Source organism: Rosa rugosa, chromosome 7, assembly GCF_958449725.1.
Source record: "Rosa rugosa chromosome 7, drRosRugo1.1, whole genome shotgun sequence".
Lineage (NCBI taxonomy): Eukaryota > Viridiplantae > Streptophyta > Magnoliopsida > Rosales > Rosaceae > Rosa > Rosa rugosa.
This window is the reverse complement of record NC_084826.1, coordinates 25,722,756-25,750,399: the sequence shown is the minus strand read 5'-3', so window position 1 is coordinate 25,750,399 and position 27,644 is coordinate 25,722,756. Positions and strand designations below refer to the sequence as shown.

Below are 27,644 nucleotides of genomic sequence, written 5' to 3'. Positions count from 1 at the left end.
CGAAGAGGCCAAAAATAACAAAATCAGGAAGCGAACAATGAGACGAGATATAGGGTTGAAGCAAACATAGGAATTCATAATTTGATTCTTTGTTACTTTGTTTGTTGCAGATGCCTGGGGCACTGTGCACAAGTGAATTTATACCTTAAAAGGAGGCGTAAAAGCTAGAACCATGTGGTGTGGAACCCCTTTTTCAAGTTGGATTGCAATAATCAACCCCTTCTACAAGCTAAGCTTTCCCTCGTCAATGATCGACTTGCGTGGACTGGAACTTGATGTAGGTGCATATCAGGATATGGTGCGTGGACTGGAAGTCTTCTTACAAGTTGGACAATAATCAACCCCTTTTTACAAGTTAAGCTCTCCCCTATCAAAGACTTTGTCCGCTGTGAGTTTTCTGGTCCTAGCTAGGATAGTGAGTCTATATCACCCCCATGTGATTTTCACCCCTTTTCTGGTCTAGCAGAATATGATCCAGTGAGTAAAAAGGCCTGGAATCTGTGTTGCTTCTGCTACTTTGGTGGACATGGATCCACAATTCCACATAATATTACACTTCACATGCTCAAACCGTCCCTCAGAAATATAATTTTTCAACGGCGAACAAAAACAAAAAATACAAAGCCGTGAAGTAACGTACAAGTTGCTGAATTTACCACACAATGAGAGACAATTATAGCATCAGTACAAAATCATAATTATGATTTGGAACCTTGGAAGGGAGGTACTCAGTGCTTACATATATCAAAATGTGTGAGCCACAATGGCAATTTCTCAAAAATACACTAAAATCTCTCTAATCAAGACGTCGGCTTCTCATACACATGGTTCAAAACAAAGTCTGATTCCTAATCAAAGATTACGTATATAAAATTTTCTTGGTAAAACTGTGTGGTGGTTTAGTTTCCAGACAAACCAGAGAAGAGCTCAAATGTCCCTACTGGATGACTGATGAATAATGGAGAAAACTTCATATCAGAATGCCCCGGACCCCATTTATCCTCCAATTTTTTAATGCACCTTAAGTGGAAGACATCTCATAGCAAATGTCATCTCAAAGATCCTTCAGACAGCAACATGCCATGGGATGCAAGTGGCTAGGGCACTAAATCATTCATCTTTCAGTAATGCTGATTCAATCCTAGTCTACCTAAATTGACTATCTTTTTCAAATAAAGTTTGCCTCAAGATCCTAACTATCTTATTCAAAATATCATCATTTTTAGCCAAATACTGTTCTGCTGAATGTACATTACTAAAAACCTTTCTTCCTATGTGGTAGTTGCTTCCATCTTTCGCAATGACCCCATGTTCGCAAGCCAATTGCAAGACCTCAGATTCACAGCATAACCCTCTACCAAACTGTATCCCCAGATCAGCCTTCTTCATTGCAAGTGCCAATTTATTTTTCACCACTTGCACGGAAATCCCAAGACCTGTAATCTAATAAAAAACAAAAAGACAAAAGTATGCTTTAGTGAAAGTATTATAATCCTTGGAACAAAACGGTAAAATGTCTAGTGTAAGAAAACAAAAAATAACATTGCTTAGCCAATATAGTGACTACAAACTGAAAATCCAAAAAGTGTCAATGTAAATGAATTGAGGAAATTTTACCATTATATATTATATAGCTGAACACAATGCCCACACTAAGCAATAATTTTTTTTTTTTGTGGTGATAAAATCTCATAATTGTCCAGGCTAAAAGCTGTAGCACACTAAAGCAATTTACCAAGCGTTTTTATTTCCTGGCTCTCAATTTTCAGGCTCTTGAAGAGATTGCAGCCACTATAGCTCATGAACAACAATATGCTTCACTTATCTTTGCAGCTTTCTTTATTCCTTTCTATTCATCAGTCTTTGGTTCTTAGGGTTCCGCCTCTAAGGACTAGACTCTTCTTTCCAATCAGATTCTCATTAGTTAACGAGCATTATTGTGGTATTGTTTGTTAGTACTTGTTGCTCCAGAAAACTAATGTTTCACAGACGACTAAATTTACTCTTAACAGCAAAGGACAAGAGACCAAAACTCTGGCTTAAAAACAAAAGAAGGTACTTCTCCAGAACAGTTATATGATTGACTCACAGACCATCATCATATATATATATATATATATATATATATATATATATATATATATATATATATATATATATATATAGAGAGAGAGAGAGAGAGAGATAGAAACTACAGGAGCGAAAGCAACAATTTATTCAATGAGGAGCATATCTCCAAAAACCCTGGAGATCTTTTCTCATTAGTAAACTACTAAAGAATTACCTGATCCTCAGTCTTAAGCAACTGGGTTCTTTTTATTCTCAATCGAACTGCTGCATAGAATCTCAAGGCATTTCCACCACAGGTGACCTCATCCACAGGTCCAAAACCTTGCCCTGAGTTTGGACTTGATCTAACCTGGATACAAAAGATAAATGTCAAATAGTATGCGCCATTTCTCCTGACTGGAGATCATTTATATTATAACATACAACAGATGGACTTCAAGTAGCGTGGTTATAACCTGATTTATAAAAACAACAAGTGCTTGAGAATGGCTTAATGAAGAATGAATTTTTCGTAGTGCTTGGGTCATTATTCTTGACTGAGCATCTGGGTATGCACTACCAATTGCAACATCAAGTTCACACTGGGGGACCAGAGCAGCTACCTGAAAATCCAACCATACAATGTTATACAGTTACATTCTTCATCATCAAACTTAAAATGAACCGTAGTGAGCATCTACATCCCGCAAAGCTCAGCAGAACAAGTACATAAAACAACGTAAGCGGCAAGTCCAATAACAACTTCTCTGAGCTTTATAAGTTGCTCTATTTCAACTCTAAACTCAATTATCTTTCTATATTTCATTTGTTATTAGGCACAGCAAACTTTAGTTTCTAGATTTATCAAACATACATTCATCGGTGGCACAACACTATGAGTCTACGACAGAGCAGCTAAGTTGGCAGAGATGTGAAGAGCAGACTGAGACAAATAACATGGCTTGAGCTTTTGAGATGAGAGAAACAAGTTCATGCTTTTTGGCATTGGGTTTGAAAAGCTATTGCTTATATTTGGGACATTTATGAGCAAAACTATGTCATTTCATTCCCTCTTACAAAAACTATACAGTGTCACAGTTATCTGAAAAAGGTACCTTCAAATAGGTATGTAGACATTCAACTTTTTTTTTTTTTGGTTGTGAATGTATGTAGACATTTGGGGTGCACAATATCAACAGGTCTATTCATCAACAGAGATCATGAAAGGCAGAGCGCTAGGAAGCCAACTTGTAAAACTAATCCACAGTTTTATCACTTACACTATCCACAACAATTACATCCAAGGAACCACTTTTAGTCAGAGTGTCGACCACATTCAGCACATTTTCAGCAGAATTGGGATGCGAAATGAGAAGGTTTTCTGTGTTTACACCCATCGATTCTGCAAGTGAAGGGTCCAACGCATTCTCTACATCCAGATATGCACAATACCCTGCCAGAAGAACAGTGATCCAGTCTAGTGAAGCAATCATAATAAAAAAAAAATTAATATTAACTGCAATCACTCTACTGGAATTAAGAAAATATCTAGCAGATATATTAGATATCAGCACCACAAACCATATTTTGAGAAGAAATAGAGTTTTGTTAAGAAAGAAAATACAAACTGTGGAATAGAAGTCCCGAGCAATAAACATTAAACTAAACAAAGAAAAACATTACAACAAACCCAAGACTCAATAACTAACTGAAATAATCATCAATTAACATCAGCATTCGAATCTAAAAAGATAGAATGAAACAAAAGACCGTGAATTCCCACAAAGAGTAGACCAAAAGCGAATTCTTGCACAGAGATCCTTGACTACTGCATTTTCAACTTCTTTAAGAGCCTTCTGCCCACACCCACCAACTATCCAAGACACAGCTACAACAGTAACAACCAACAAGAACAAAAACTAACAAACAAGAAGCCATGACTCTAAGACTACATAACAGCTGCACTGCAACTAGAGAGAACTGCAAAAATGGAACTCTTCTTGAACTCTTAAGAAATGAAGCCCAAAAGAAGCCCAAGAGAAAATCTTCTCCTGGAGCATTCCTTTGATCCTCTTAATTTCATATTCTTTGAAAGCCCTTTCCAAACACTCCATATCTGAATACTGATTGGGCTGCAGTTAAGACCCTTCACTTCCCACCTTACTGCCCAATTTGTAGTATAAAACTTCTTCAATTACATCTAAGTCTCTATCATTTCTCATTCTTCCTACCAGACTGTTATATATCTTTGCTCCGACCACTTGCTATTGTGTAGAAAAATGATAAGAACCTTAAAAAGTCAAATAAATGAGAAGTAGATTGATTACCTAAATAGTTCATCGGAATACCTATTTCATGTCAGTTTCTACAGTAATTTCTAAAACAATAACTACTAAGATCTGAAATGTCCTTAAAATGCTTGTACTTGGCCATACAAAGATAAATATAAGTAAACTTTAGTGTATCACTCATAAGAGGATAATCTCAATGGCTCTGGGAAATAGAACAATGACAGCAACTAAAAGAAAATAGGAATACTCAGGTAGCATTTGGTGATATAAAGAGATAAATAAATACAGAAGAAACACTGAATCTAATTCCTGGAGTGGAGGTGTGAAGGACCCAAATGCAGAAGAAACATGGTGATTACAGAAATGGGAATCTTTGAGTAAGTTCCCAAAAGAGGCTAGCCAAGCAAACTATCTGCGATCATGATTCTCAGGCTGACTCACCTACAACATATCAAGCTCAAACTTGACCTGGCTGGTTTTTTTATAAGCCAAGCTAAAGAACTAAAAAATGAGCCGAACTGATTTGAACTCAAGTTGTATCGAGCCACTGTAGAGCTATATTAGAGAGCTAAAGGAAAAGGATTTGTACAGCTATTGATATTTTGTGGGATGTCCTTACACTACCTCAAGGAAGGTGTTAACAATCAGTAACCTTGGAAGAATCAACTGCATCTCTTTTCGAAGGCTATTAGCCTATTACTCATCCTATAACATGGCAAGCCTTGGAGAGAAGGGATTGGAACTTTTTAGGATCATGAGAATTCAGTCCAGAAACTACTAGTCGATTCTCCTTCTGTACCATTATCATCCCAGTTTCCTCTATAGTACTCATTAGCCTCTTTTATCTACTTGCAGCAATTCCCTTTTCATCTACAATTCTTTTTTTTTTTTTTGTGGCAACTAAAATATTTAATTACTTAGACACTGAGAACAAAACAGAAAACAGAAATATTCTAGTCTAGATAAAGTTGCTTATCAGAAAATTATGAAAATGAGTAAAGGGGTAACTCCTATGCTTTCCTTATCAAACAAAGCTAGTGTATCAAGTGACTAAATTTCCTATGCAAATACTGACACAAAAGATTAACACACACCTCCAAGCTTTTGGGCTTCCTTGACGATGTGAAGTGCGAGCGTAGTCTTGCCAGATGCTTCCTGCCCATAAATCTCAACAATTCTTCCCTGCAGAGAGCAATGTGAAACATTCACTAGAGTCCTGAAACGATACTAATCCTTTATGAACCTAGTTGCTAGTTGCCACTAGTCTCTCATCCTAATACAAACATTTCTATAGCCAATTAACTACCTTTGGCAATCCTCCAGTCCCCAGAGCTATATCAAGCTTCAAGGAGCCAGTGGAGATAACAGGTGCGCGCCTCGAGCGAAAAAACCGCGGCAGGGACAACATGGATTCGTGCCCGAAATCGCCAGAAAGCCGTGAGAGAGCCAAATGCAGTGCAGCATCTTTCTCTCTTGCTCTACCATCGTCGTCATTATCATCATAATCCAGCGTAGCACATTCACCTGTAATATCGCTACAACATTGAAATAATCTGCACGTAGTCAACTCTAAAGGGCCCTTACTGAAAAAAGCAAAGTGATTACCGCTACAAGTCGCCGCCGTCGTGTGTCTTCTTCCCCCTGTGTGTGGAGAAACAAAAGAGGAGAGTAGAGAAGAGAGGCGAGGAGGAGGTTGGGTGAACGCCGCCAGAGCAAGACGGTGTGCGACGAGTGGAGGAGAGTTGAGTAAACCCATTACGTAATGGGCTCTCGTGAACAATGGGTTTCGAGGGTTTTAGGGTTTTTGTCTTCTAAGCACTGAGCTGTGGTGGCGCCATTGCAGCTCTGCTGATTCGAACAGTCGGCACTTTTTTTTTTCTTTTTCTTTTTTTTTTCTCAAGTCTCCATCGAATTTTTTTTTTTTTTTTTTTAATTTCGATTTGACCCCTTAAAAATCATCGAAGATTTAACAATCGGATATATGCGACCGTAATAGGGAAAATCAAATATTCCTCAGAGACAATAATCATTTTAAAATTTATAATCCACTAAGCCTAATTTTTTTTTTTTTTTTTTTTTCTAGTCTAGGGTTTGGGTTTGGGTTTGGGTTTAGGGTGTGGATACAAAATTGTCACCATACGGCGGTCTCACCCTCACCTAAGGATATGTGTGTGATATGTTTGACACGGGGAGTCTAGATTCCAATCGAGTGAAAATATATGTTATGTGATACAAGTGTGATACAGTGTGACATGGTGGCCCCAATCCTAAGAGAGTAGCTTATCAATTTGATGATTTTAATCCAACCCTTAACGTTTTGGTCTTTATTGGGTTGATTGATGATGATGTGGTTTAATTTGGTTTCCATTTATGATTATGTTTCACTTAGACCGCATTTGATTCGCGGAAAGAAAATTTGTTTCTTGGTATTCTCCATTAGCATGGGAAAATAAATATCTCACTAGTTTCTCTAACAATGTTTGGGAACGCCGGGAAAGTAATCGGAAAATATATTTTATTTTCTTTTCTAATGTTTGGTCTGTGCATGAATAGGAAAATGGGAAATGATCATTTACTCAATTTTAGCTTAAAAATTGTCCACTTACCCAAACACTCTAAGAGATTGTCCACTTACCCAAACACTCTAAGAGATTATTTCCCTAATACCCAATTAAGTATTTTTTTAATTCATTTTTATTTATTTTTGGGACGATTTTGCCCTCTCCTTCTTTGTCACTTTGAGAAAGAAGTCATTGGAGACCTTGCTTGACTCCGGTGGCGGTAGGGGTGGGTTCAGTTCCGATCGGTTCGGTTTTAGGCCGAAACCGAAAACCGAACCGAATTGTCGGTTCGGTTCGGTTTGTGTATTTTTCAGTTCGGTTTGGTTTGTGTATTTTTTGGTTCGGTTCGGTTCTTTTCGGTTTTTTTTTTCTTTCAATAAAACAGTTTTTTTTTTTCAATAAAACAATTTTTTTTTGTTTTTTGGCAAGACAATAATCTTGCTTTGTAGTTCATAATCAAATTTCAAAGCTTCATTATATGAAATGGTTGGCTTAATGGCTTTGGTTCTTGTTTCGAATTCGATCAACTAGGTCAAACTTAGTTACTCTTGTAAACCTATATTTATATATCATACACTCCAAAGAGAAACCTCTATAAATTCAAAGAAAATAAATAAACCGACCGTTGGATGCAATTATTACAATAAATTATGCGTGTGGTTAAAAATTTAGCAAATTTCACAATAGTTTTGAACCCAATCGGATTGGTCAACCGTAGTCACTTGTATGTTTTCTTTGTTGACCAATAAAGTGACGACCGCGAAACGTGCTTATTTTTTTACATCATGTTTGTAAATATTTCATTGATGGATGTGCGTTGACATAAGATAAAAATTTCAATTTTAATTACCAATACATTGGCCTATACCAATTTGTCTCCTAAAGTAGTATGACTTATATATTGTATTTAAATTATTGAGGTTCATTCTAAAGCAACCATGAAGAGAAAAATGAATTTGGAGAAACCAACCACTCGATGGAGAGATTGTAATGTTTTATGGTGGTTGTAAAAAATCCGACCAATTTGGTTCTCGTTTCGAATTCGATCAACTAGGTCAAACTTAGTTACTCTTATAAACCTATATTTATATATCATACACTCCAAAGAGAAACCTCTATAAATTCAAAGAAAATAAAAAAACTGACCGTACCGTTGGATGCGATTATTACAATAAATTATGTGTGTGGTTAAAAATTTAGCAAATTTCACAATAGTTTCAAACCCGATCGGATTGGTCAACCGTAGTCACTTATATGTTTTCTTGGTTGACCAATGAAGTGACGACCGCGAAACGTGCTTATTTTTTTACATCATGTTTGTAAATATTTCATTGATAGATGTGCGTTGACATAAGATAAAAATTTCAATTTTAATTACCAATACATTGGCCTATACCAATTTGTCTCCTAAAATAGTATGACTTATATATTGTATTTAAATTGTTGAGATTCATTCTAAAGCAACCATGAAGAGAAAAATGAATTTGGAGAAACCAACCACTCGATGGAGAGATTGTAATGTTTTATGGTGGTTGTAAAAAATATGGCCAATTTGGTTCTCGTTTCGAATTCGATCAACTAGGTCAAACTTAGTTACTCTTATAAACCTATATTTATATATCATACACTCCAAAGAGAAACCTCTATAAATTCAAAGAAAATAAAAAAACTGACCGTTGGATGCGATGATTACAATAAATTATGCGTGTGGTAAAAAATTTAGCAAATTTCACAATAGTTTCGAACCCGATCGGATTGGTAAACCGTGGTCATAAAATTTCACAATATTTCGGTTCGGTTTAGGTTCGGTTCGGTTCGGTTCGGTTTTCACCTAGCCGAAACCGAAAACCGAACCGATTATGTTCGGTTCGGCTCGGTTTTTTGTTTCGGTTCGGTTTTTTTCGGTTCGGTTTTTTTCGGTTTTTGGTTTCGTTTGGCCACCCCTAGGTGGCGGACCGGACTCCGGCGACCGGACTCCCGCGACCAATGACCGGAATCCGGCTACCGGACTGGTGGCCGGATTCCGGCGTCTGAATTTATTGCCCCCTAATAATACCCAGTAACCATATTATTGCCCCCCAGTAATCATATTATTGCCTCTCAATAATCATATTATTGCCCTCCAGTGAATTGCATAAACTACCAAAACCAAAATGAATACACTACAGGCACAATTGATCAATTTATATGCATATTATTGCCCCCCAATACTCATATTATTGCATCCCAATAATCATATTATTGCCCCGCAATAGACATGTTTAACTACTCAATAAAACTTTTTTTTTTCATTCTTCTTTCTTTTCAGCAAGAAAACACTACAAAAATTGCATCCAACTGCAATGTTAACCTGCTTCTATTAACAAGATATTACCCAACTATTGTACTTGTTTTCTCAAAAAAAAAAAAAAAAAAAAAAGAAGCCTACTGTACTTGCAAATCATACAGAACCAACGGGGAAAGCAAGCTCTAGAACAACTTGGGCTGAATATTAAATTAACCATCAAGTGTTCATCCAACCATCAGTTTCAAACTTTCTTTTTTTTTCCTTCCATTCGCGGAGCTCACAGTTTACCAAAAAAAAAAATGAGGCGGAGTTGATAGAGAGACTGGCAGTGGAGAATGTAATTGGGAGTTGGGACTCAGACCAAAAAAAAAAATGCAAAATCGGGCTACAGACCACGGTAACGACGTCACGAAGGCTGAGAGTGGTCAGAAAACAACGTCGTCCAGCACCTCAACAAACGCAGCGCCCAACTCTAAAGCACTTCCTTCACAGAAGCTCGAAATCGCTGTCGTCGTCATCCTCCGACACCTCGCTCAGCTTGCCTCTGCGATTGCGAGTCCGTTTCCATCTCCTCGCGCCTCTCGCTTTCGTCCTCGTCCTCAGGGCACGAGCACGACGACCTGCCCCGGATCTCCCTCGATTCGGACAAATTGAACCCGAATTCAAACCCAAACCCGTTGTTCTTCCTCATGTTTGTTGGATGACCGGAAATTTCCGCCGATCCAGATCTGCAGACATGGAGAGAGAGAGAGAGAGAGAGAGAGAGAGGAGTCGGAGAGGAGTCTGAAAGGTGTAGGTTGTTAATTAAAAGGGCAATACTGTCAATAGATATTAGATTGGGTAAATGGGGTTAAAAAACTCTTAGTGGAGCAAGTGGGCCATTTTTAGACTAAAATTGGGTAAGTGGTCACAACCCCATAGGAAAATATGTGACATCAATTTTTCAATTGTATCATTATTATCAAAACATAAACAACTCAAGATTCAAATATTTGTTGGATGAAATTGATATTGACAATAATATACATTAAAAATGGTCTTTAGAGTAGGCAATTAATGCAGGGAAAGTATGAGGGAAAATGAATCTCCTGGGTGTGAGAGGATGCACTTTCTTCCTTTTTTTTTTTTTTTTTTTTTATCAGTTTGAACTTTTTTTTTTTTTTTGAATAAGGGATTAGGCGATATTAGTTCCTCGGAGACAAACGATGTAGGGAACAAGTCCCACCCTCAATCCCGAAGGAGAGGGGTTTGCCACACTCTGGGAACCCACCGCCCGTCCCCCTATTTTTATATTATTAATAACAGAAAAAGAAAATACAACCTAAAGAAGGGAGGGACATAAACCTTACCCCAAAAGCTAGAAAGAAAGACAAAAGGAAGTGAAAAAATTGAAGCAGAACCTCAAAATTTTCAACTTCGAACTGTTAAAACAAGCCCAACACCAACCGATGCAAGAAAGAGAGTTAAACATGGCGAAGGTAAGGGAATCCCAGATCATCCATACGAAGATAAAGAGATATATTAGGCGGAGGAGAAACATGCCATACCAGGGATGGAGAAAGTAAGCCCATGTTTGTCATTCTATCAGCCACCGTATTTCCTTCCCGAAGAATATGGGAACAATGAAAGGTCATTGCTCTAATACGTGCTAAGCAAGTAAGCCATGCAATTCGAAGCGGCCAAGGTGGAACAAAAGATGAGGATTTGATGCATGCAATTACACTAGTCGAATCACATTCAAGCCAGAGGCATCGCCAACCATACTGGAAGGCATATTCACTTCCTTATTTTCCCTTCACGCAGGAAAGTAGTTCATTTCCTTGGACGTGCCAAACACAAGAATGAATAAAATTTCTCTTTCCAAGATTTTCATTCCGCGAACCAAATGAGGCATATATTATGCACAATCAGATCATTGGTGACAAGTATTTCATGAGATTTCATCAAATATTGACTAAAAAGTTACTTGATTAATGAAACTATTTGATATAAAGGAGGGGGGAAATATTGTGCCTAAACCCCATATTGCAATAAGCAACGAGAGAACGTCCCGAAATAATATCAGGACTCTCTACTAAACTTGTGTATTCTAACATGCATCAATTAGTAGGGGTTGCATTATTGACAACTCCATTTGCTTTAATAGAAGTGACATATCGGAAAGAAAAAACTCACAAAAGAGCGATAAGACAGTTAAAAAAGATTTCCCACTATGTTGCCTACTAGATTTACCGACGATACTTCATTTCAACTTGCCGCTAGGAGGTTGCGTCCATTTGATGACGACTCGTTGCCTCGCTAGGTCAGACAAGGCACACGAAGTGTGCAAGCCCAAACAAAGCCCACACATCCATACCCTCAATTGGTAGGAATTTATTTTAGACAAAAAAATAACTAAAATGTAAATAAAAAATATCAAACTTAGAAAAAAAATGACCAAGAGTCTACCAACAAAAGCCCAACATCATGGGACCAACCTCTAGCATCCCTTACGGGGAGACGGCGCACAGTAGGCTTGCACCGGTGTCCCACCGGACCTGCATCTTGATCACCTTCAGAGCCTTTTGTTGCAAAGAAACTAGATTATCCCTTGAGATCAGTGGCCAGACTACCCTAAACACCATATCCAATTAGGATCCAGGTCGCACGGCAGGTCGATCACCTAGCCTTCTGCCTAATCCTCACCAGTCCAATATCAGAGGAGCATCTGCACCAACAACCCCTCTCGGAGACCACATACAGTGCTGCCAACCTCCCACTATTGCCCATCACCGACGTATACCCACAGCCTAGTACGGTCAAGTCAGAGAAGAACAAGAGAAACCAACTCCGATCTATGTGGAGTTGAAACTCCCGACCTCCTTAATCAACCCCGACTACGCCGAAAGACTTTGCTGGCAAACTCACAGCCCAATTTCGCCCGTCCGACGACTACGTCCTAGGGACGCGCCGCCAGACAGGGCATGGAGGCAACAGATGATCTGCCTTGTCGAAGGTTTTTGGAGCAGCTAGGTTTTGAGGTGTTTTTTACTAATAATTAGTCTTAAAAAGTGATTTTACCTTTAAATGGGATAAGTGTGAATTCTAATTTAATGGTGGGGTGAATGAGTCTAATTGAGTAAAATTTAGGTTATGGATCAAGCCCCTTTATTTATTATTTCTCCCACATGGAAATAGTAATAATGCAGAGAACACCTGAGTTATGTCTTCACTTTTAACAAAATCTTACTTGTCCTTTGTCTGAAACTTGAAGGCAAGCTCATTGCAGTAAAATTGTATGATTGAAGTCATTGAACTTTTCTTTGTCATACTCGCATGCGCAACTGTAATTTCGTTGACAAAGCTAAAGTTATACTGTTATAGTACAAAGAAGCAGTGCATGAAATGACCAAAAGAATCAATGGGTTCAAATAAGAGAGGAACCAACAAACTAGGGTACTATGTCTATAGAGCTCCAAGTTGTGTCTCTTGTAAAGATGAGTTTAAAATGGTACTCGTTATATATATCACAGAGATGGGCAAGTGGTCGGAGTGGTAAGTGTCTGAATAGCCCTAGCCAAGGGAGTTTGTACCACGTAGATGGAGGGGAGAGTACGTGCCATGTGATTTCCTGCCCACTGAATTTGAACGGTCATAATGGTTCCTAAGCCGGTTTTGCAAAACCAATTATTGTACAAACCGCCCAATCCCATTTGCGACAGCAAACTATGATAATAATCACCAACTGTTCTTGAACAATGTAATTTTATTTTTCTTGAAAACCGATTTTCAAAGATTAGTTTTGAGCATTACCAAAAAAAAAGATTAGTTTTGAGCTTTGACTATAAATTTAATGTGGCATCGAATTATGCAATAATCATACCTTTTACTTGGAACCTTGGCCACTTCTCTAAGAAATAAATTAAAATCATTAAACCAAGAACCAGTATGTCTCAGAACAAATTGATAATGATTAATGACCATGAAATTCTTTTGCACAACTTTTTCTCCTTTCTCTATCCTGTTCCTCAATAATGGACATATGGTATACTAACTTTCTAGCTAGCTGCTAAGGGCAAGAAGCACTGAGGGATTTGAAGAATCATAGTAGGGATGTCATGGTGCTGGGATCCAAGACTCCAACGCCAATCAGTTGGCAGGTAATAGGTATTAGCTTTTTCAGTGTTCCCTCCATATTCAAACTGTCACACTCGACCATCAACTATCTCCACTTTCCAGAATTCCATTACTGGCTTGCTGCTGCTATACACATGCACGTGCAGAGGCCAACGCAACCCCCAGGCCCCTACTTCCCCAGCAAAATCGATACTCGAATACTTCTAGGACCAACTTACTTTCTGCGGAAAGATAACATTAAAAAAGGCTAGGAATGATGTGGGGAAACGAAAGATATTACACAAAGGGCCCCCATTGCGCAACAATGTTCAATTTCACACAATTAACCAATCACCTCAGCAGTATTCTCGATCACTTATTATCTTAATATTAGTTCGCATTTGGTTTCAGTGTACGACATGCATCTACATATATCTATAATTACAGTAATACATATATGCATCACGTCTCTTGCATTGTTATACTTATAATACACATTACCTGATACTTTAATAGTCAAAAGGCCATGACAAGTTTTTCTCCGAGAGCTCGTGAAAATCATATGAAGCAGGACCTACATGACTCCTGAGTCATTGATTTTGATTTTTGAAGCATGCACATTTACATCATAATATATGACTTGCATACCGACTTGGTATAAACTGAAAATTTGATCCACTACTCTACTATAGAAAGCAAACCTGCACATTTTTGTCATGCACAACCAGTGGTCCATATTCTTATGATCAAAAGAAAAACTACTTGTCATATATAATAATATATATTTTCCTTAAAAAGAAAAAACAACTATCATAACAAACTCGCATGTAGTTCATATTACAATTATTTTCAACTGACTAATAAAAGCTCAAAATCTATTCTGATATGGTCCATGTTAGATATGGTAGAATCAGAAAACCCACTTAACCTACTCCACAGTGGTCCATATATTATCATTAGTGAAGGTGTCTGTCTCTATTACCCATTTTCTTCGATAATGAAAAGATACCTCATAATCTGCACAGCTATGATCCACTTTATTATTACTGCAATATAGACGAACAACTCTTGCAGCAGGCATTATACCAAGTAAATGAGTTCAACATCATAAGAGTATAAACTGCAAGAACAACCACCCCTCATGCTTTACCCTTTTTTTTAAATTTTTTTTTTTTTTTATTATTACTGCACTGCACTGCTTGTGTCGTAGACTCGTAGTATGTATGGTGTTTCTCTATTTAGGGGTGTAGCATGCTTCAGCGCCTAGTTCACTAGCTTTTGTTAAGATGGACAGACTCAGAAAAAAAAAAATCCAAAGCCACAATTGATGCTGCACTTGTGAAGGAAAAAGCTGCAGCTAGCTAGCTAGCTAGCTAGCAGGAGTAGGACCACATTGTATGTATAGCACGGTCCATCCAACTCCCTAGACACTAAACTCAAACACCATGCAACCCAGTTAGGGGGGGCATCCCGCGGATCCCTCTCCATCTATTTCGAAGTCGACTACTTGATTCCTGTGTCTCACGTCATCTATCTACATATCTGACACAGCATTCATTCATCATTAATATGTATTACATCAATATATATGTTCATATCAGAGGATAATATTAACTCAACGTCAGTGAAATGATTTCAATCCCGATCTGGTTAGTACACATATCCAACAACTAACTGCATCAATCATGGTGTTTATGGCCGGGGTCCTGGTGTACCACCATCTTTACCTGAAATAGTTAAAATATAGCTTACATAGGTAAAAGGGTCTGATAATAGAGTTAGAACCTGTTTTTATAAGTTCAAATGAACTACAGGTTTGGGAAAGTACGTTCATGAAGATAACTGAAGTGTTAAGTTCCTTAATTGGGAGCATTCTATCTCCTGAAATTAGAAAAAGAAAAAAGAAAACTCAATGAAAATTATAAGCAGAAAAGAAAAATAAACAGAGACAGAGAGGTTTGGTCTTGATCACTCACTCTTAATCACCTTGGAAGTTCAAATATGGCAATTTTTCTAAAATCGTCTAGGTTTAACTATTTGTGAAGATGCCCTAGCGTGGATAGTCACTGATCTGACCTGGAACAAGTACTTGATAGACACAAATAGTTACTGAGAAAGGAAGGAAAAGATGCACCCGGCCGATTAACTATGCTAAGCAATACAAGTATTATAAACAAAGTCACTGCTAAAATTGTATTTTGACTATGCATGCCGCCTAAAACCTCCCCTTTAAATTCTGATCTCTACCTTCTCATTTCCATGCACTACCTCTCACCTCTCCTTTTCCTCCCTCTGTCAGACCATAGGCTCATAACACTACATGGACTCACCTCCATACAGCTTCCACAAACAGAACAACATGGTCTACCTCAAACTTTGCTTGATTTTATTCATGGGTTGTGTACCAGATACAACCAACCTCTGTTCCAACCAATTTCTGGCCACCCCAACCATTATTCCATACCGCTTAGATCCCTCTCATATCACTTCACCTTTTCAAACACTAAGCCTTGATGGTTACTTGAGTTTTGACAACAACCATCATACAGCAAAGGACTTTGGCAACATATACCATTTCCAACCATCAGCAGTACTATATCCAAAATCTGTTTCTGATATCTCCTGCATAATAAAGCTTATATTTGAAATGGGTTCTGGTTCTGAGCTTACAGTTGCTGCCAGAGGACATGGTCACTCCCTTCAAGGTCAAGCTCAAGCTCATCGAGGCATAGTCATCAGCATGGAATCACTTAAGGGATCTCCAAAAATGCAGGTTCATATTGGAAAGCTACCTTATGTGGATGTTTCGGGTGGTGAGTTATGGATAAATATTCTGCATGAGACACTCAAACATGGGTTGGCACCAAAATCTTGGACAGATTACCTTCACCTCACCGTTGGCGGGACTTTGTCAAATGCCGGAATCAGTGGTCAGGCATTCCGGCATGGACCCCAGATCAACAATGTCTATCAGCTGGAGGTTGTCACAGGTACATGTTCAACCAAACGAGGATGTTTGACAATACTATGTTGCATTCAAATAAAAAGAATGCATAGCAATCATCGTTTCAGAGAGGAAAAAGGGCAAGGATATTTTGGTGATCTAGCTTATTGAAGCACTTGTACTCCTTTATACATCATAACATATATGTTTTGATTTTGATCGCAACCTTATATGCAACACATGTAATACACTGAAGCTATGATTGCAGGAAAAGGAGACATAATTACCTGTTCCGTAAAGAAAAATGCAGACCTTTTCTATGCTGTTCTGGGAGGGCTGGGACAGTTTGGCATCATTACAAAGGCTAGAATTTCTCTTCAATCGGCACCAAAGATGGTAAAGTACATTCCACTTCAAAAATAAGGTGCATAACTGCCTTAAGAGTTTACCTTATTTTACTGTATTTTTTCAGGTTAAGTGGATCAGAGTGCTGTACTCAGACTTCTCATTATTTTCAAAGGACCAAGAGCTTCTCATATCATCTGCAAATTCATTTGACTATATTGAAGGATTTGTTATAATTAACAGAACAGGTCTTCTTAATAGCTGGAGGTCTTCCTTCAATCCTAAAGATCCAATTCAAGCGAGCCAATTTAGCTCTGATGGTAAAACACTCTACTGCCTAGAAATGGCCAAATACTATAACCCAGAAGAAACTGATGTCATGGATCAGGTGAGACACTCCAAGCAAAAAAAAAAGAGAATATATATATATATACAAGGTTATATATCAGAGCTTCTCCACTACGGACGTCCGCAGTTTTTCTTAGGTACGGATTTCCAGTTTTTACCCACTTTTTAATCATATTTTCACATCTTAACCGTTCAGTTTTTAGGTCCTAATTTATAGATCATCTCTACAAATTTTCAGCCAAATTGATGATCGTTAAGGCATTCAAAACTGCAATTTACCATTATAAACACGAACGGTTCTGGTTCGACAGATTCAGTTTGTTCGCGTAAATTGCAGTTTTGAATACCTTAACATTCATCAATTTGGCTGAAATTTTGTAGAGATAATCTATACATTAGGACCTAAAAACTGAACGGTTAAGATATAAAAATATGATCGAAAAGTGGGTCAAATATGGAAATCCGTATCTTTTTTATTAGGTGCGGATATCCGCACCTGAGCAAGGTTATATATATATATATACTCTTATCTTCCGATGATACAAGACGATATTCAATTACTAAAGTACTTGTGCAAATCTTTGTGTATATGCAGAGAACTGAGATCTTACTGTCAGGATTACAATATATCCCATCCACCCTCTTCACGTCAGAAGTTTCCTTTGTAAACTTCCTAGATAGAGTACATTTGTCTGAGAGAAAACTACGAGAAAAAGGATTATGGGATGTTCCCCACCCGTGGATAAACCTTCTCATCCCTAAAAGCAAGATACATGAGTTTGCTGAAGAGGTCTTTGGCAACATTCTCACAGACAATATCAATGGTCCTATCCTCATGTACCCAGTCAACAAAACCAAGTACCTCTTCTACAGTTTTATGACTTCTTTTTAAAGTTCACAGATTTCATATATAATAATGTCGACCTGACTCCCCTTATTGTATTACAGGTGGAACAACAACACATCTTTGGTTACCCCAGATGAAGATGTATTCTACCTAGTTGCATTCTTGTCCTCTGTGGTGCCATCTTCCGCAGGAACAGATGGCTTTGACAAAATTTTAACACTAAACAGAAGAATCTTACAGTACTCTGCTACAGCTAACCTGGGTATCAAGCAATATCTGCCCCATTACAGAACCCAAGGAGAGTGGCGAGCTCATTTTGGCTCTCGATGGAAAGTTTTCCTACAGAGGAAGTCTTCTTATGACCCTTTGGCAATCCTTGCTCCTGGGCAGAGAATCTTTAAAAAGGCGGCTCCCATCCTATGAGACTGAAAACTTATATGAGCCACACACAGTGCCTCACACAGAGAGCTGATAGTGGCCAATAACTGTGGATCCATGACAGTTAAATCAGAATGCTCTTGGATTTCCAGATCTGTAGTATGCAACATAAGGACCAATTTGGGGTGTTCAGAAATTTTGTTGAAACTATATAAGGAGAAAATATAAAATCAGTGCACATTGTGAATATAACTAATGACATTAATCCTGTAAGCTGTGTTCATATCATATTACGCAAAATGATGCCTACGTTTACTTTCCAAGTTAGTTCCATGCACAGGGTGCCATGTTATCTTATCCAAGGAAATATCATACAATCAAAGGATTAAAGTACATCTCTGATCGATATATGCCCAACTTTTACGATAACATATTCTGAGCATTCCTTGAACTTGAAGAACCAAAAAGTAGTAACATTTCAAGTACAACAAAACTTACATTTATGATAGGCTGGTAAACCAGCAACAACACAGTTATTTTGTTCCTCTAGCTTTTCGTCCAGCCAAGAGTCTGGTCTACTGATATCTCCCTGTGGTTCTTCATAGTCTCGGGCATCACGTATTGTAGCTTCAAAATCAGTAGAATCACTCGCGACAGGAAGAAAACTACTTATATCATCTCTAGCACCAAAGCCTCCAGCCCGTATAACGTCATCAGGTGTTATTGATGCCTCCATGTTTACTTCACCAGAGGCATCTATATCTCCAGAAGGTACAATGTGTTTTCCACCTCCCCAATCAACCGCATTAGCTTGCACTTCAATATCTGGAGAACTTGAGAACGGTTTCAAAACAGGAATTTGATATGTTACACCTTCCTCATTCCTTGTCTGGTTTTCATCCTTATCTGGAATGATCAAACAAACTTAATTTGGCACAGGAATCAATTCATTCATTTAGTTGCATGGCAAACATGGAATACATCAATTAGTAAGATATATAATTTTCCCCCTCTATTTAATTTTTTTTTTTGACGAACACTGAAGATGAAATATTGTTTATGAAGACAATTAAGAAAAACTAATGGCATGGATAAACACATTAAAATGAAATAATTGGTTCAAAAAAATAAAAAACTTAAACAGCGTATATAAAGTGCAAAACTGGAAATTCAATAAAGAAAAAAATAATAACAATATCTATACTATTATTAAGAGAAGAGGGTTTGTTAGCCAAAATCCAAAATTTTGACAGAAATGACCCTAAAAAATTAATAAACTTTGAGAATTAATTAAATCATAAGGACAGTTATGACATTTACAAAATATATTTTTATTAAAAAAATAAATAAAAATATAACCCACAACCCACTTTTCTCTCCTATTATCTCTTCTCTACAATAACTGTTTTCTTTTTTATTTTCAGAAAAGAAAAAAAATAGCAAAAAAATACTTGCACATGCAGAGCATTTTTTGAATAATGGAAATCCATTTATAATAACGCATGCCAAGAAGGCCATTACATACCCATCCGCTGACACATAACAATGGCCAGACAAGAATTCGTGGAGGAGCCACAGTGGTACATAGGATAGACCTACTCTATTCGAACTTATCGCTCACTTATTTAAGCGAGCCTATAACTATGCCAGACATTTACATAGTTTATAGGCTTAAACAAAGAAAAACCCTATATCTTCTCCTTGCCCTTAAAGCTAGGGCTTGGAGGCTTGCCTGAATACAGGAAACTCAGGACATCTTCAGCAGGAACCTTTTTTGCTTTTGGTGGTTTTTTGTTCTTTGCTCCCAAAGGCCGACCTCTCTTCTTCTTGCCACTAGGAAGCTCAAGTTGTAAAGGTTTGGGCATCATACCCTCTGCAGGCACAAGCATACCGCCTGGTGTTTCCACCAAACCCAGAGATTTTGCATTTAATTTTGTAGGGAATTCAGGCAGTTTTACCTTCTTTGAGGGAGCAATAGGGCTTGTTTTACCCTCTAGCAAATCAGACATCATAAACTGCAATTTTTTTGGAGATGGAAAAGGCCGATTTCGCTTAGTAGGCTGGTCGGTATCCACAGGTACCAAAGCCAATTCATTGTCGTCATTAGTATGTGTCCTTCCTGCATGACGAAGAACAATGGGTTTTCGTACCTTACTAGTCTCAGCACCTCCAAAAAGAGACCTTCCCACAGGCGGGAGAATGGGGGTGGAAATCCCATGGAAGCGAAACAATCCATCCTTGAACTGGTTATCGTGAAAACCTAAGAAGGGGCCAGTGAGATTTAATTTCCGTGCCGCCGGTGTGGGAGCTTCCTTGACCACCGGCGCAGTGGTTGCAGCCTGACACGCTGCCCCCTTATGATACACACAAAGGCAGATACTGCATTTGCCCACAAGATTCTCAAAAAAGAAGTGAACCGCTTGTTCTACCCCTTTGCCAAATTTTAGGGTTTTGTGCATGAAGAAGGGTTTCGAAATTGCATGAGAAACCCTAACCCTAATTTCCCGAGTTGCATCAAATAACTTTTGATCCAGATGAAGAAATTTACCCGCAATGGAGGCAACATTGGCAATAGTGTTCCGTTGTTCATATGCGGGCGGCATGTCAGTGATGCGAACCCAAAAGAAAAGGTCCTCCATCTCCACCGATTGCAGAGGTGCTACACCATCATATGGTTGCATGACAACCAAAGCACGATTGAAACTCCACGGACCACCCATCAAAACTTTATTTCGATCTCCCCGGAGATCAAAGGAGAAGAGGAATCGATATGGAGCTTTCGGCTGAACACTGAAACCCTTGTTTAGCACCCAAATTCGACGAAAATGCCGCCGCAGATCAGAAGCATTTGTTGGCTTTGAAGTCAGAGGCCTTGCCAAGAGGTAGGACTGTGCATTCCGCTGCGCCCCCCCCCCCCCCCCCCCCCCAATTCTCCATCGAGGAGATATCAACAACCTCATTGGTAACGATAGCTAGCGAGGTAGCAAAGCTTTTGGTGACAGAATCAATACTAACCATTGTGAGATCTGGATGTAGTGATACCAGGATTCAAGAATGGTAGAGAGCGCCGGCAACTAAGGCCGACTGTGGCTTTGGGTTTTGGTGCGGCACAGAGGAGGCCGCCTAGGGTTAATTTACTACATGCAAAGCATGTGTGGAGAAAGACTAGTTTTAATAACTTCAGGAGGAGTAAAGCATCATTGAAACAAAACATTTTCAGTTGGGAATTTTTTTTTTTTTTAGGAAAATGGAATATATTCCAGTGATCGAAAATATCATAACGACCGTACAATGTCAAGCTAGGGGATCCGGAGATTACCCATTACATTCACTGCTCAACTAACTGCACAAGCAGTTAGACTAAAACCTGAAAGGGAATGCAAAAACTAAAATCCAAGAAGGAAAATGCAAAACTAAAAACCAAAAGGAAAATGCCAAAACCAACAACTAAATTTATTCTAACAGAACCCTAGTTCTCCGCATTCGCCTTGATTAGCTTGGGGCCTAAGACCATCTTGGTGTACCCCTCCACCCGTCAATGCAGTGAACAGCCTCGATATAGGGTCATGTTGAGCCCGGCCCGCAGCAAGCCCACCAAAAGGCCCGACCCAACTTCTGCCCAAATCAGAAAGAGGAGGGAAAGTGGGCTTAAGCCCAAAAGCCCAGCCCAACTCCCACTTCCCTCACTCTGAAATTTGGACCGGAGAGCACCGGAACCCTAGTAGGCTCGCCGGAGCCGCTGCTATCCCGACACAACCGGCCTCTGCCATTCCAGCACTTCTGGCGGTCGGCCTCGCCCTTCAGCCATTGGAAGAATACGACGGAGCCTGGTGTGGGTGGTCACCAAACCTCACCGGCAATCAAGTTTGCCTCCAAGCCTCGACCCAATTTCACTCCCAAATCCGCTTCACAGATCCGATCACCACCGCCAACCCACGTTTGCGGCGACTGCACGCTCACCAATTCAGAACCCGACGTCAACACCAAAACGACCACCGCGCGTCAAAGCTCTGCCTCGGATCCGCCACCGTGGCCTCTCCACCACAACTCGACAGGAGAAGTCCTCCCCGCCTACTCTACCGAACCGAGATAGCGACGCCGGAGCGTCAAAGGCAAACGGAGGAAGCCGCCACCCTGCTTCACGAAACTAGGGTTTAGGAATACAGCTCCGCGAAAAGTGGAGCATTTTGATCAAAAGCAAAATTTCCAATAATTTCTGAGAAAGTAGTATTTTCAGTTGGGAACTTGGGACAGCGGATCAGAGGAAAAATAGATGACAATGTAAATAGTAGAATTTGAACTGTATGGAGAAAATGAAAACAAGTTGGTGGTATCCTTTTTTTTGGGTCAGAAGTTGGTGGTATCCTATGTAAGGCCATTAGGTGCTTAGTGCTAGAAGGACATAATAGAAAGCATGCTGACAGACCATCTAAAAGGGAAACACTACCGATCTATGATTACGAAATTCCTCTTCCCCATAACATCTAAACTACTCCTGTCACTATAAGAAACTTTATCAAAGTCATCTCTAAAAACTCGTGCATGCAATTGTACACGAAGTGAAGCAATTGTACACGAAGTGAATTCGGCATATACACTCCAATATGAACAAAGTACCTAGCATAAAATTCCATGGCTGGAATATAGCACAAGAAATACTTGAATGATCTATGAATAACAAATACCATGCAGAACTTCATCTTGCTTGCTCTCTATGTTGGATCAAATTTTGCAATTCTCTTCACTATAAGGGCCTTCAATGTTTCTGCCAAAACAAACTTAGCTTATTTACAACCACGGTAACTGGAAAAGTGGAAAGACTATATCACTATATACATATTATCCACAACACTAATATCCAGCAAAGTGAGTATAAGCTTGATATGGAGCAGAAATGTAAATAAACAAAAATAGTGATACAGAGGGACCTTCTCATAGTATAATATAATAATTGCTTTCAGAAGAAGACATCGCCACACACCAGCTACAAGCACATATAAACTAAGAACACTTTGAAACTGTTTAAACAATCGTACGTAGAGATAATTCCACAAATGGTCACTCAACTATGACTCATTCGACACTTTGGTCAAATTTCAAATTTATCACTTTGGTCACTCAACAACACTGTCAATCACTTTAGTCACTCAAGAGGCATTTTATCTCACTTTGATCACTTCTCCCAATCATTCTAATACATATTTCTCAATTTTTCACAATTGGTTGGACAAAAATATCATTAATATTGTGGCAAATAATTTTTTTTTAATGAAAAAAATTAACGGAGTGACTAAAGTGAATAACAGAGTTAAAGTTGAGTGACCAAAGTGATATATTTAAAAAGTGAGTGATCAAAGTGTCGAATAAGTAAAAGTTAAGTGACCATTTGTGATATTCTCCCTTGTATGTAATATAAAACAATGACCAATGGCTCCAAAACTTACCTGGACACTGAATCTGGTAAGATATTGTCAATCAAATATTCAATTTCTATTTACAAATATTTTCTGTTAAAACAGATAATTGTTTGACTCTTCTGATATATTTAGCCTAAAACAGCATCAATTAATCCCAACTCCCATCTTCTAATTGACCTCAGTTCAGAAATTGGACTTTTACCAAGAGAACTCATTCGACATCTTTCTTTTTGGCCAAGTAATGCCTTCGAAGGATGACGTGAGTTTGCTAAATGGCTTCAATGATGAGTGGTTGTCAATAAGTAACAACGTTGAATTACCAAACCTATTCATTCCTTCACCTCGTTCAAGTAAAAATTGAAAGTAGGACTGTAGGATACATGTAGCCATTCTGGTCTCAATCCGCAACATCATCTCTTTTGTGCATATATATTACTAAGCTAACAGCACAACATTTTAAGTGACGAGTCGAAGGAGCTAGGCTGCTGTTAGTCACAGGCATCTGGCTAAGGTGTCACTCTGCAAAGAAGCTTTTGTCATTGCATCTCTTTCCTGGGTTTCACTTTATGTTAGCAGCCTTTAATAGGTTTGTTCTCCTCTGACTCTTTTAACCCCTAGGGGTCAGGAAGCAAGCCTGAAGTTGACAATAAAATGCACTGGAGGGCAGCAGCCCGTGCACCTCTTCTACCACTATCTCAAGGTTAAGCATTGCGCTAGTCCTCAAAGTCAATGTACTTAGGCTGCTATTGAACTATACGTACTAGTAGGACGGTGACCATTACTGTTTATCTTATCCAGCATATATTCATGTCAAGTTGTCAACCATCAAAAGAGGCAGAAAAAAACAGAGCCCTACACACATACATATCCATGATGGGATATAATAAAAGTGAAATAGACCAGACGAAATAATTATAAAAGAGAAGAAAGAATATGCATGATTCATGAAGCATGAATTAGAATTTTATTAACTGTTGGTTTTATTTTGTTTATAGGAAACTAGATGCTTCATTTCTTACTGAAAGCAAAACAGAACAAACATGCAACACATTCTCCCAAAAAAAAAAAAAAAACATGGCCACAAGGAAGCAAGAAACTGAATGAAATTCAACACCAATCTCCCAAAAGTAAGATGATATATAGCAACAGTGCATGGCGCGACACAGACTCTGAAATCTTAAGTCTTCTGAACCAACCCACACAAGTTCATAGCGTTATATACAGAGATATTAATTGATCAGTAGAAACCAAAGTGGTTGGAAGCAGTAGATGTGTACCTGGAAGTGGGAGTGGGATTGAGGAAGAGAGGAGCTTCCTCTGATCTACTTTGCAAATTGAAAACCGAGAGGGATGGATGGAAGGATATTCTGCATATCAGCGTCACGAAAGTTCAACGTGTCCTCTGACTTGTAGGACACGTTTATTGAGGCCTTCAGGTTGCGCTGGTGGGAGCCCATTGGTGGAGCATTTTCGACCCCATTTAACCTGGTTCCGAATTGGATGAAAGGGTAATCTTCAACAGCCAAATCCGCTTAATTTTTAAGTTGAGTGGTAGAGAAAGGTCTCTGATATAATTTAATAAGGGGTTTTGTCAATTTACCCTATTTTTAGAGATTTTTTTCTCACTTACCCTATTAAGTTTTTTTAATTCTCTCTTACCCAAAACACTCTAAGGAGGTCTTCCCTAATACCCCATTAAGATTTTTTTTTTGTTTTTAATTTTTTTTAATACCATTTTACCCTCACCCCTTTGTTACTTAGAAAGAGAGAGAGAGAAAATAGAAAAGAGAGAAACCATAGTAGACTTCGCCGGAGCCCGGTCACCGGCCGCCGGATTCCGGCCAACTTTCACCGGATTCCGGTCATCGGCCGCCTCCCACCGGAATTTGCTGAAAATCTCACCGGAAATGTTTTTTTTGCCCCCAATAGACATCTATTGCCCCTTAATAGAAGGGCGACCTCTATTGCCGCCGCCGCCTCCCCCCCCCCCCCCCCCCCAAAAGACGTCTATTGCCTCAATAGTCTATTGCTTCCTAATAGACGTCTATTGCCCCCCAATAGACGACTATCAGCCATGTATTGCCCCCCCAATAGACGTTTATTGCCTCCCAATAGGACTTTTAGTCGCCAGAATGGGAACTAATCTCCCTAAATTTAGACAAATAAAACTTTGATTACAGAAAAAAAAAAAAAAATTACATCAATTTAAAACGTCTATTGCCCCCCAATAGACCTTTAATAGGCCTCTATTGCCCCAATATAACATTTTTTTTTTCATTTTTCTTTCAGTTTGGGCTTCTGCCCCATTTTACCCAAAAAAAAAGAAAAAGAAATTGATTTCGTGAAATAGTGAAGAGTGAAGTACAAAAGCAATAGTGAAGAGTGAAGTACAAAAGCACAAGAAGAGTGAAGTAAACGAAAGAAAGCAGTGAAGCAGGTGAGACGCATGGCCGCTGCCGCTAAGCAAGTACAAGAGTAACTAGAAGATGAAAATGACAGATTCTTCGTCGCCGTTCACGTCGGAGAGCTTGGATCGAGCACCGGAGGTCCAGCTCGAGCACCAAATCTCGCAGAAGATGAGCTCCGATTTTGATTTCGTGACTGGCGAAGCCCAAGCAACCGACGATCCTACCAGTTCAGATTGCGGCCTGAAAGTGAGGCGAGAAGCTGAATCGTGGAGCGGTAAACGGCGTTGCTGCAGAGGGAGAAGAGGTCGGCGAAGTCGTGGTGATGAGAGAGGAGGACGGAACCGGAATCGGAGATGTAGTTGACGGCGACGCAGTCAAGGTGGACGGCGGCAAAAACCGACCCCAGTTCGTCGGGGTTTCGGCCCACGGCTGCCTGGGCTTGGGCGATCCAGCGGCGTTGGGGCTTTGCAGGGAGCGGGGAGAGAGAGAGGGGGGGGGGGCAGTGTAATTAATTAATTAAATCAAGGACAAAGCTGTCATTTTCCTTTAAACAGGGTAAGTGGGAATAAAAATTTGTTGCTGGGGTAAGTGGGATAACTTTGTCTAATTTTGGTGCTTTGGGTTAAGGACCCTTAAAACAACTTCTTTTAAAAGTTATATTATTAAATGACTGTTTACAGAAGTTAGTAAAGTTAAAAACTATAACGGTGTTCAAGTAAACCCTAATTTGTGTTTAGCCCAATCTCTAGGTTACTTGACCTAGTGGTAATAGGGTTTAATTAGAAGAATCTAGAGATTATCTTTCCTTGTATGATTCAGACTCTATGCATTGTAATCCTCTATATAAAGAGGCCCCTATTATCAATGAGAACACACAGCAAATTTCTCTCAATTTCAGTTTCTCTACAACACGTTATCAGCACGAAGCCCTAACCCTGAAACCCTAAATTCGTAACCTTCAAATCCCAGAAACCACCACCGCCCACTTTGAAGATCTCAACTCTAGGAATCCAGAACTGGCGGCCCCGTCCCCAGAACCGGCCGGAATCAACTTGAACCGGCCACCGGAAGTGTCCAAACCGGCCTCCCTAGAAGAGTCCGAAGATCTCCAACCTGGTTTGCCATCTTCTCGTCCACCACTCAAGGCCACCTTTTGACCCAAGCTGCATCTCGTTCCCAGATTCCGGGAACCGGAAACCTCATCACCGGAACCGGCCTAGAACAACCAGAACCGGCCGCCTGAAGAGACTGCACCACCGAACCGGAACCGCTGCCTACCTCAGTCAACCACAGGCCCAGTCAGCAGCCCTAGGCCCAGAATCAAAGAAGCTGACCTCGGCCCAAAAGCAAAGAACCAGGCCCAAAGCTCACTGACGTCAGACCCCAGCCACGTCAGCATCCAGTCAGCAGCCCACGTCAGCGTCAGAGTGCCACGTCAGCAACCAGCCGCCACGTCAGCACCTCCGGTCAACGCCTGTCAACCTTTTTCCGGCCACTTTCCGGCGACTTTCCTGCAACTTTTTCCGGCCATCTACAATAACTTTTCCAGTCAAGAATTTCCGACCACTTTTCAAGGTAAATCTTTTCTAAAAGTTCCCATTTTTTGAAGTTTTTCAATTTCTTCTTCTTTTTCTCGGGGACTTCCAACATCCCTTCTTCTACCCCCCTTTCTTC

At 39.4% G+C, this 27,644-nt stretch overlaps 3 protein-coding genes across 5 annotated transcripts; 1 reads left to right on the top strand and 2 right to left on the bottom strand.

The window, feature by feature from the left end:
- Positions 1 to 870: 870 nt before the first annotated feature.
- LOC133721511 (DNA repair protein recA homolog 2, mitochondrial) lies at positions 871 to 6,242 on the bottom strand. The gene is made up of 7 exons (XM_062148144.1): positions 5,946 to 6,242; positions 5,647 to 5,864; positions 5,435 to 5,522; positions 3,330 to 3,502; positions 2,526 to 2,672; positions 2,285 to 2,419; positions 871 to 1,443 (listed from the first exon to the last, which is right to left on the bottom strand). The coding sequence occupies exons 1-7, from the start codon at positions 6,094 to 6,096 to the stop codon at positions 1,147 to 1,149; spliced, it is 1,209 nt and encodes a 402-aa protein (XP_062004128.1). The 5' UTR covers positions 6,097 to 6,242; the 3' UTR covers positions 871 to 1,146.
- A 7,874-nt stretch (positions 6,243 to 14,116) lies between these two features.
- Positions 14,117 to 18,298, top strand: LOC133722077 (cytokinin dehydrogenase 1). 2 transcript variants are annotated; one of them, XM_062148894.1, is made up of 5 exons: positions 14,117 to 16,273; positions 16,484 to 16,623; positions 16,700 to 16,960; positions 17,516 to 17,778; positions 17,869 to 18,298. In XM_062148894.1, exons 1-5 carry the CDS (start codon positions 15,604 to 15,606, stop codon positions 18,188 to 18,190), a joined length of 1,656 nt encoding a protein of 551 aa, XP_062004878.1. In that variant the 5' UTR covers positions 14,117 to 15,603; the 3' UTR covers positions 18,191 to 18,298. The 2 variants fall into 2 exon arrangements, with proteins under 2 accessions (XP_062004878.1, XP_062004879.1); XM_062148895.1 differs by having other exon boundaries at positions 14,119 to 16,273; positions 16,496 to 16,623.
- Positions 18,299 to 18,522: 224 nt separating this feature from the next.
- Positions 18,523 to 24,997, bottom strand: LOC133722078 (uncharacterized). 2 transcript variants are annotated; one of them, XR_009852454.1, is made up of 3 exons: positions 24,840 to 24,996; positions 22,831 to 22,910; positions 18,523 to 19,051 (listed from the first exon to the last, which is right to left on the bottom strand). XR_009852454.1 is itself a non-coding variant. In XM_062148896.1 (3 exons), exons 2-3 carry the CDS (start codon positions 22,767 to 22,769, stop codon positions 18,624 to 18,626), a joined length of 435 nt encoding a protein of 144 aa, XP_062004880.1. In that variant the 5' UTR covers positions 22,770 to 22,910; positions 24,840 to 24,997; the 3' UTR covers positions 18,523 to 18,623. The 2 variants fall into 2 exon arrangements, 1 of the variants encoding a protein (XP_062004880.1); XM_062148896.1 differs by having other exon boundaries at positions 22,763 to 22,910; positions 24,840 to 24,997.
- Positions 24,998 to 27,644: the final 2,647 nt, after the last annotated feature.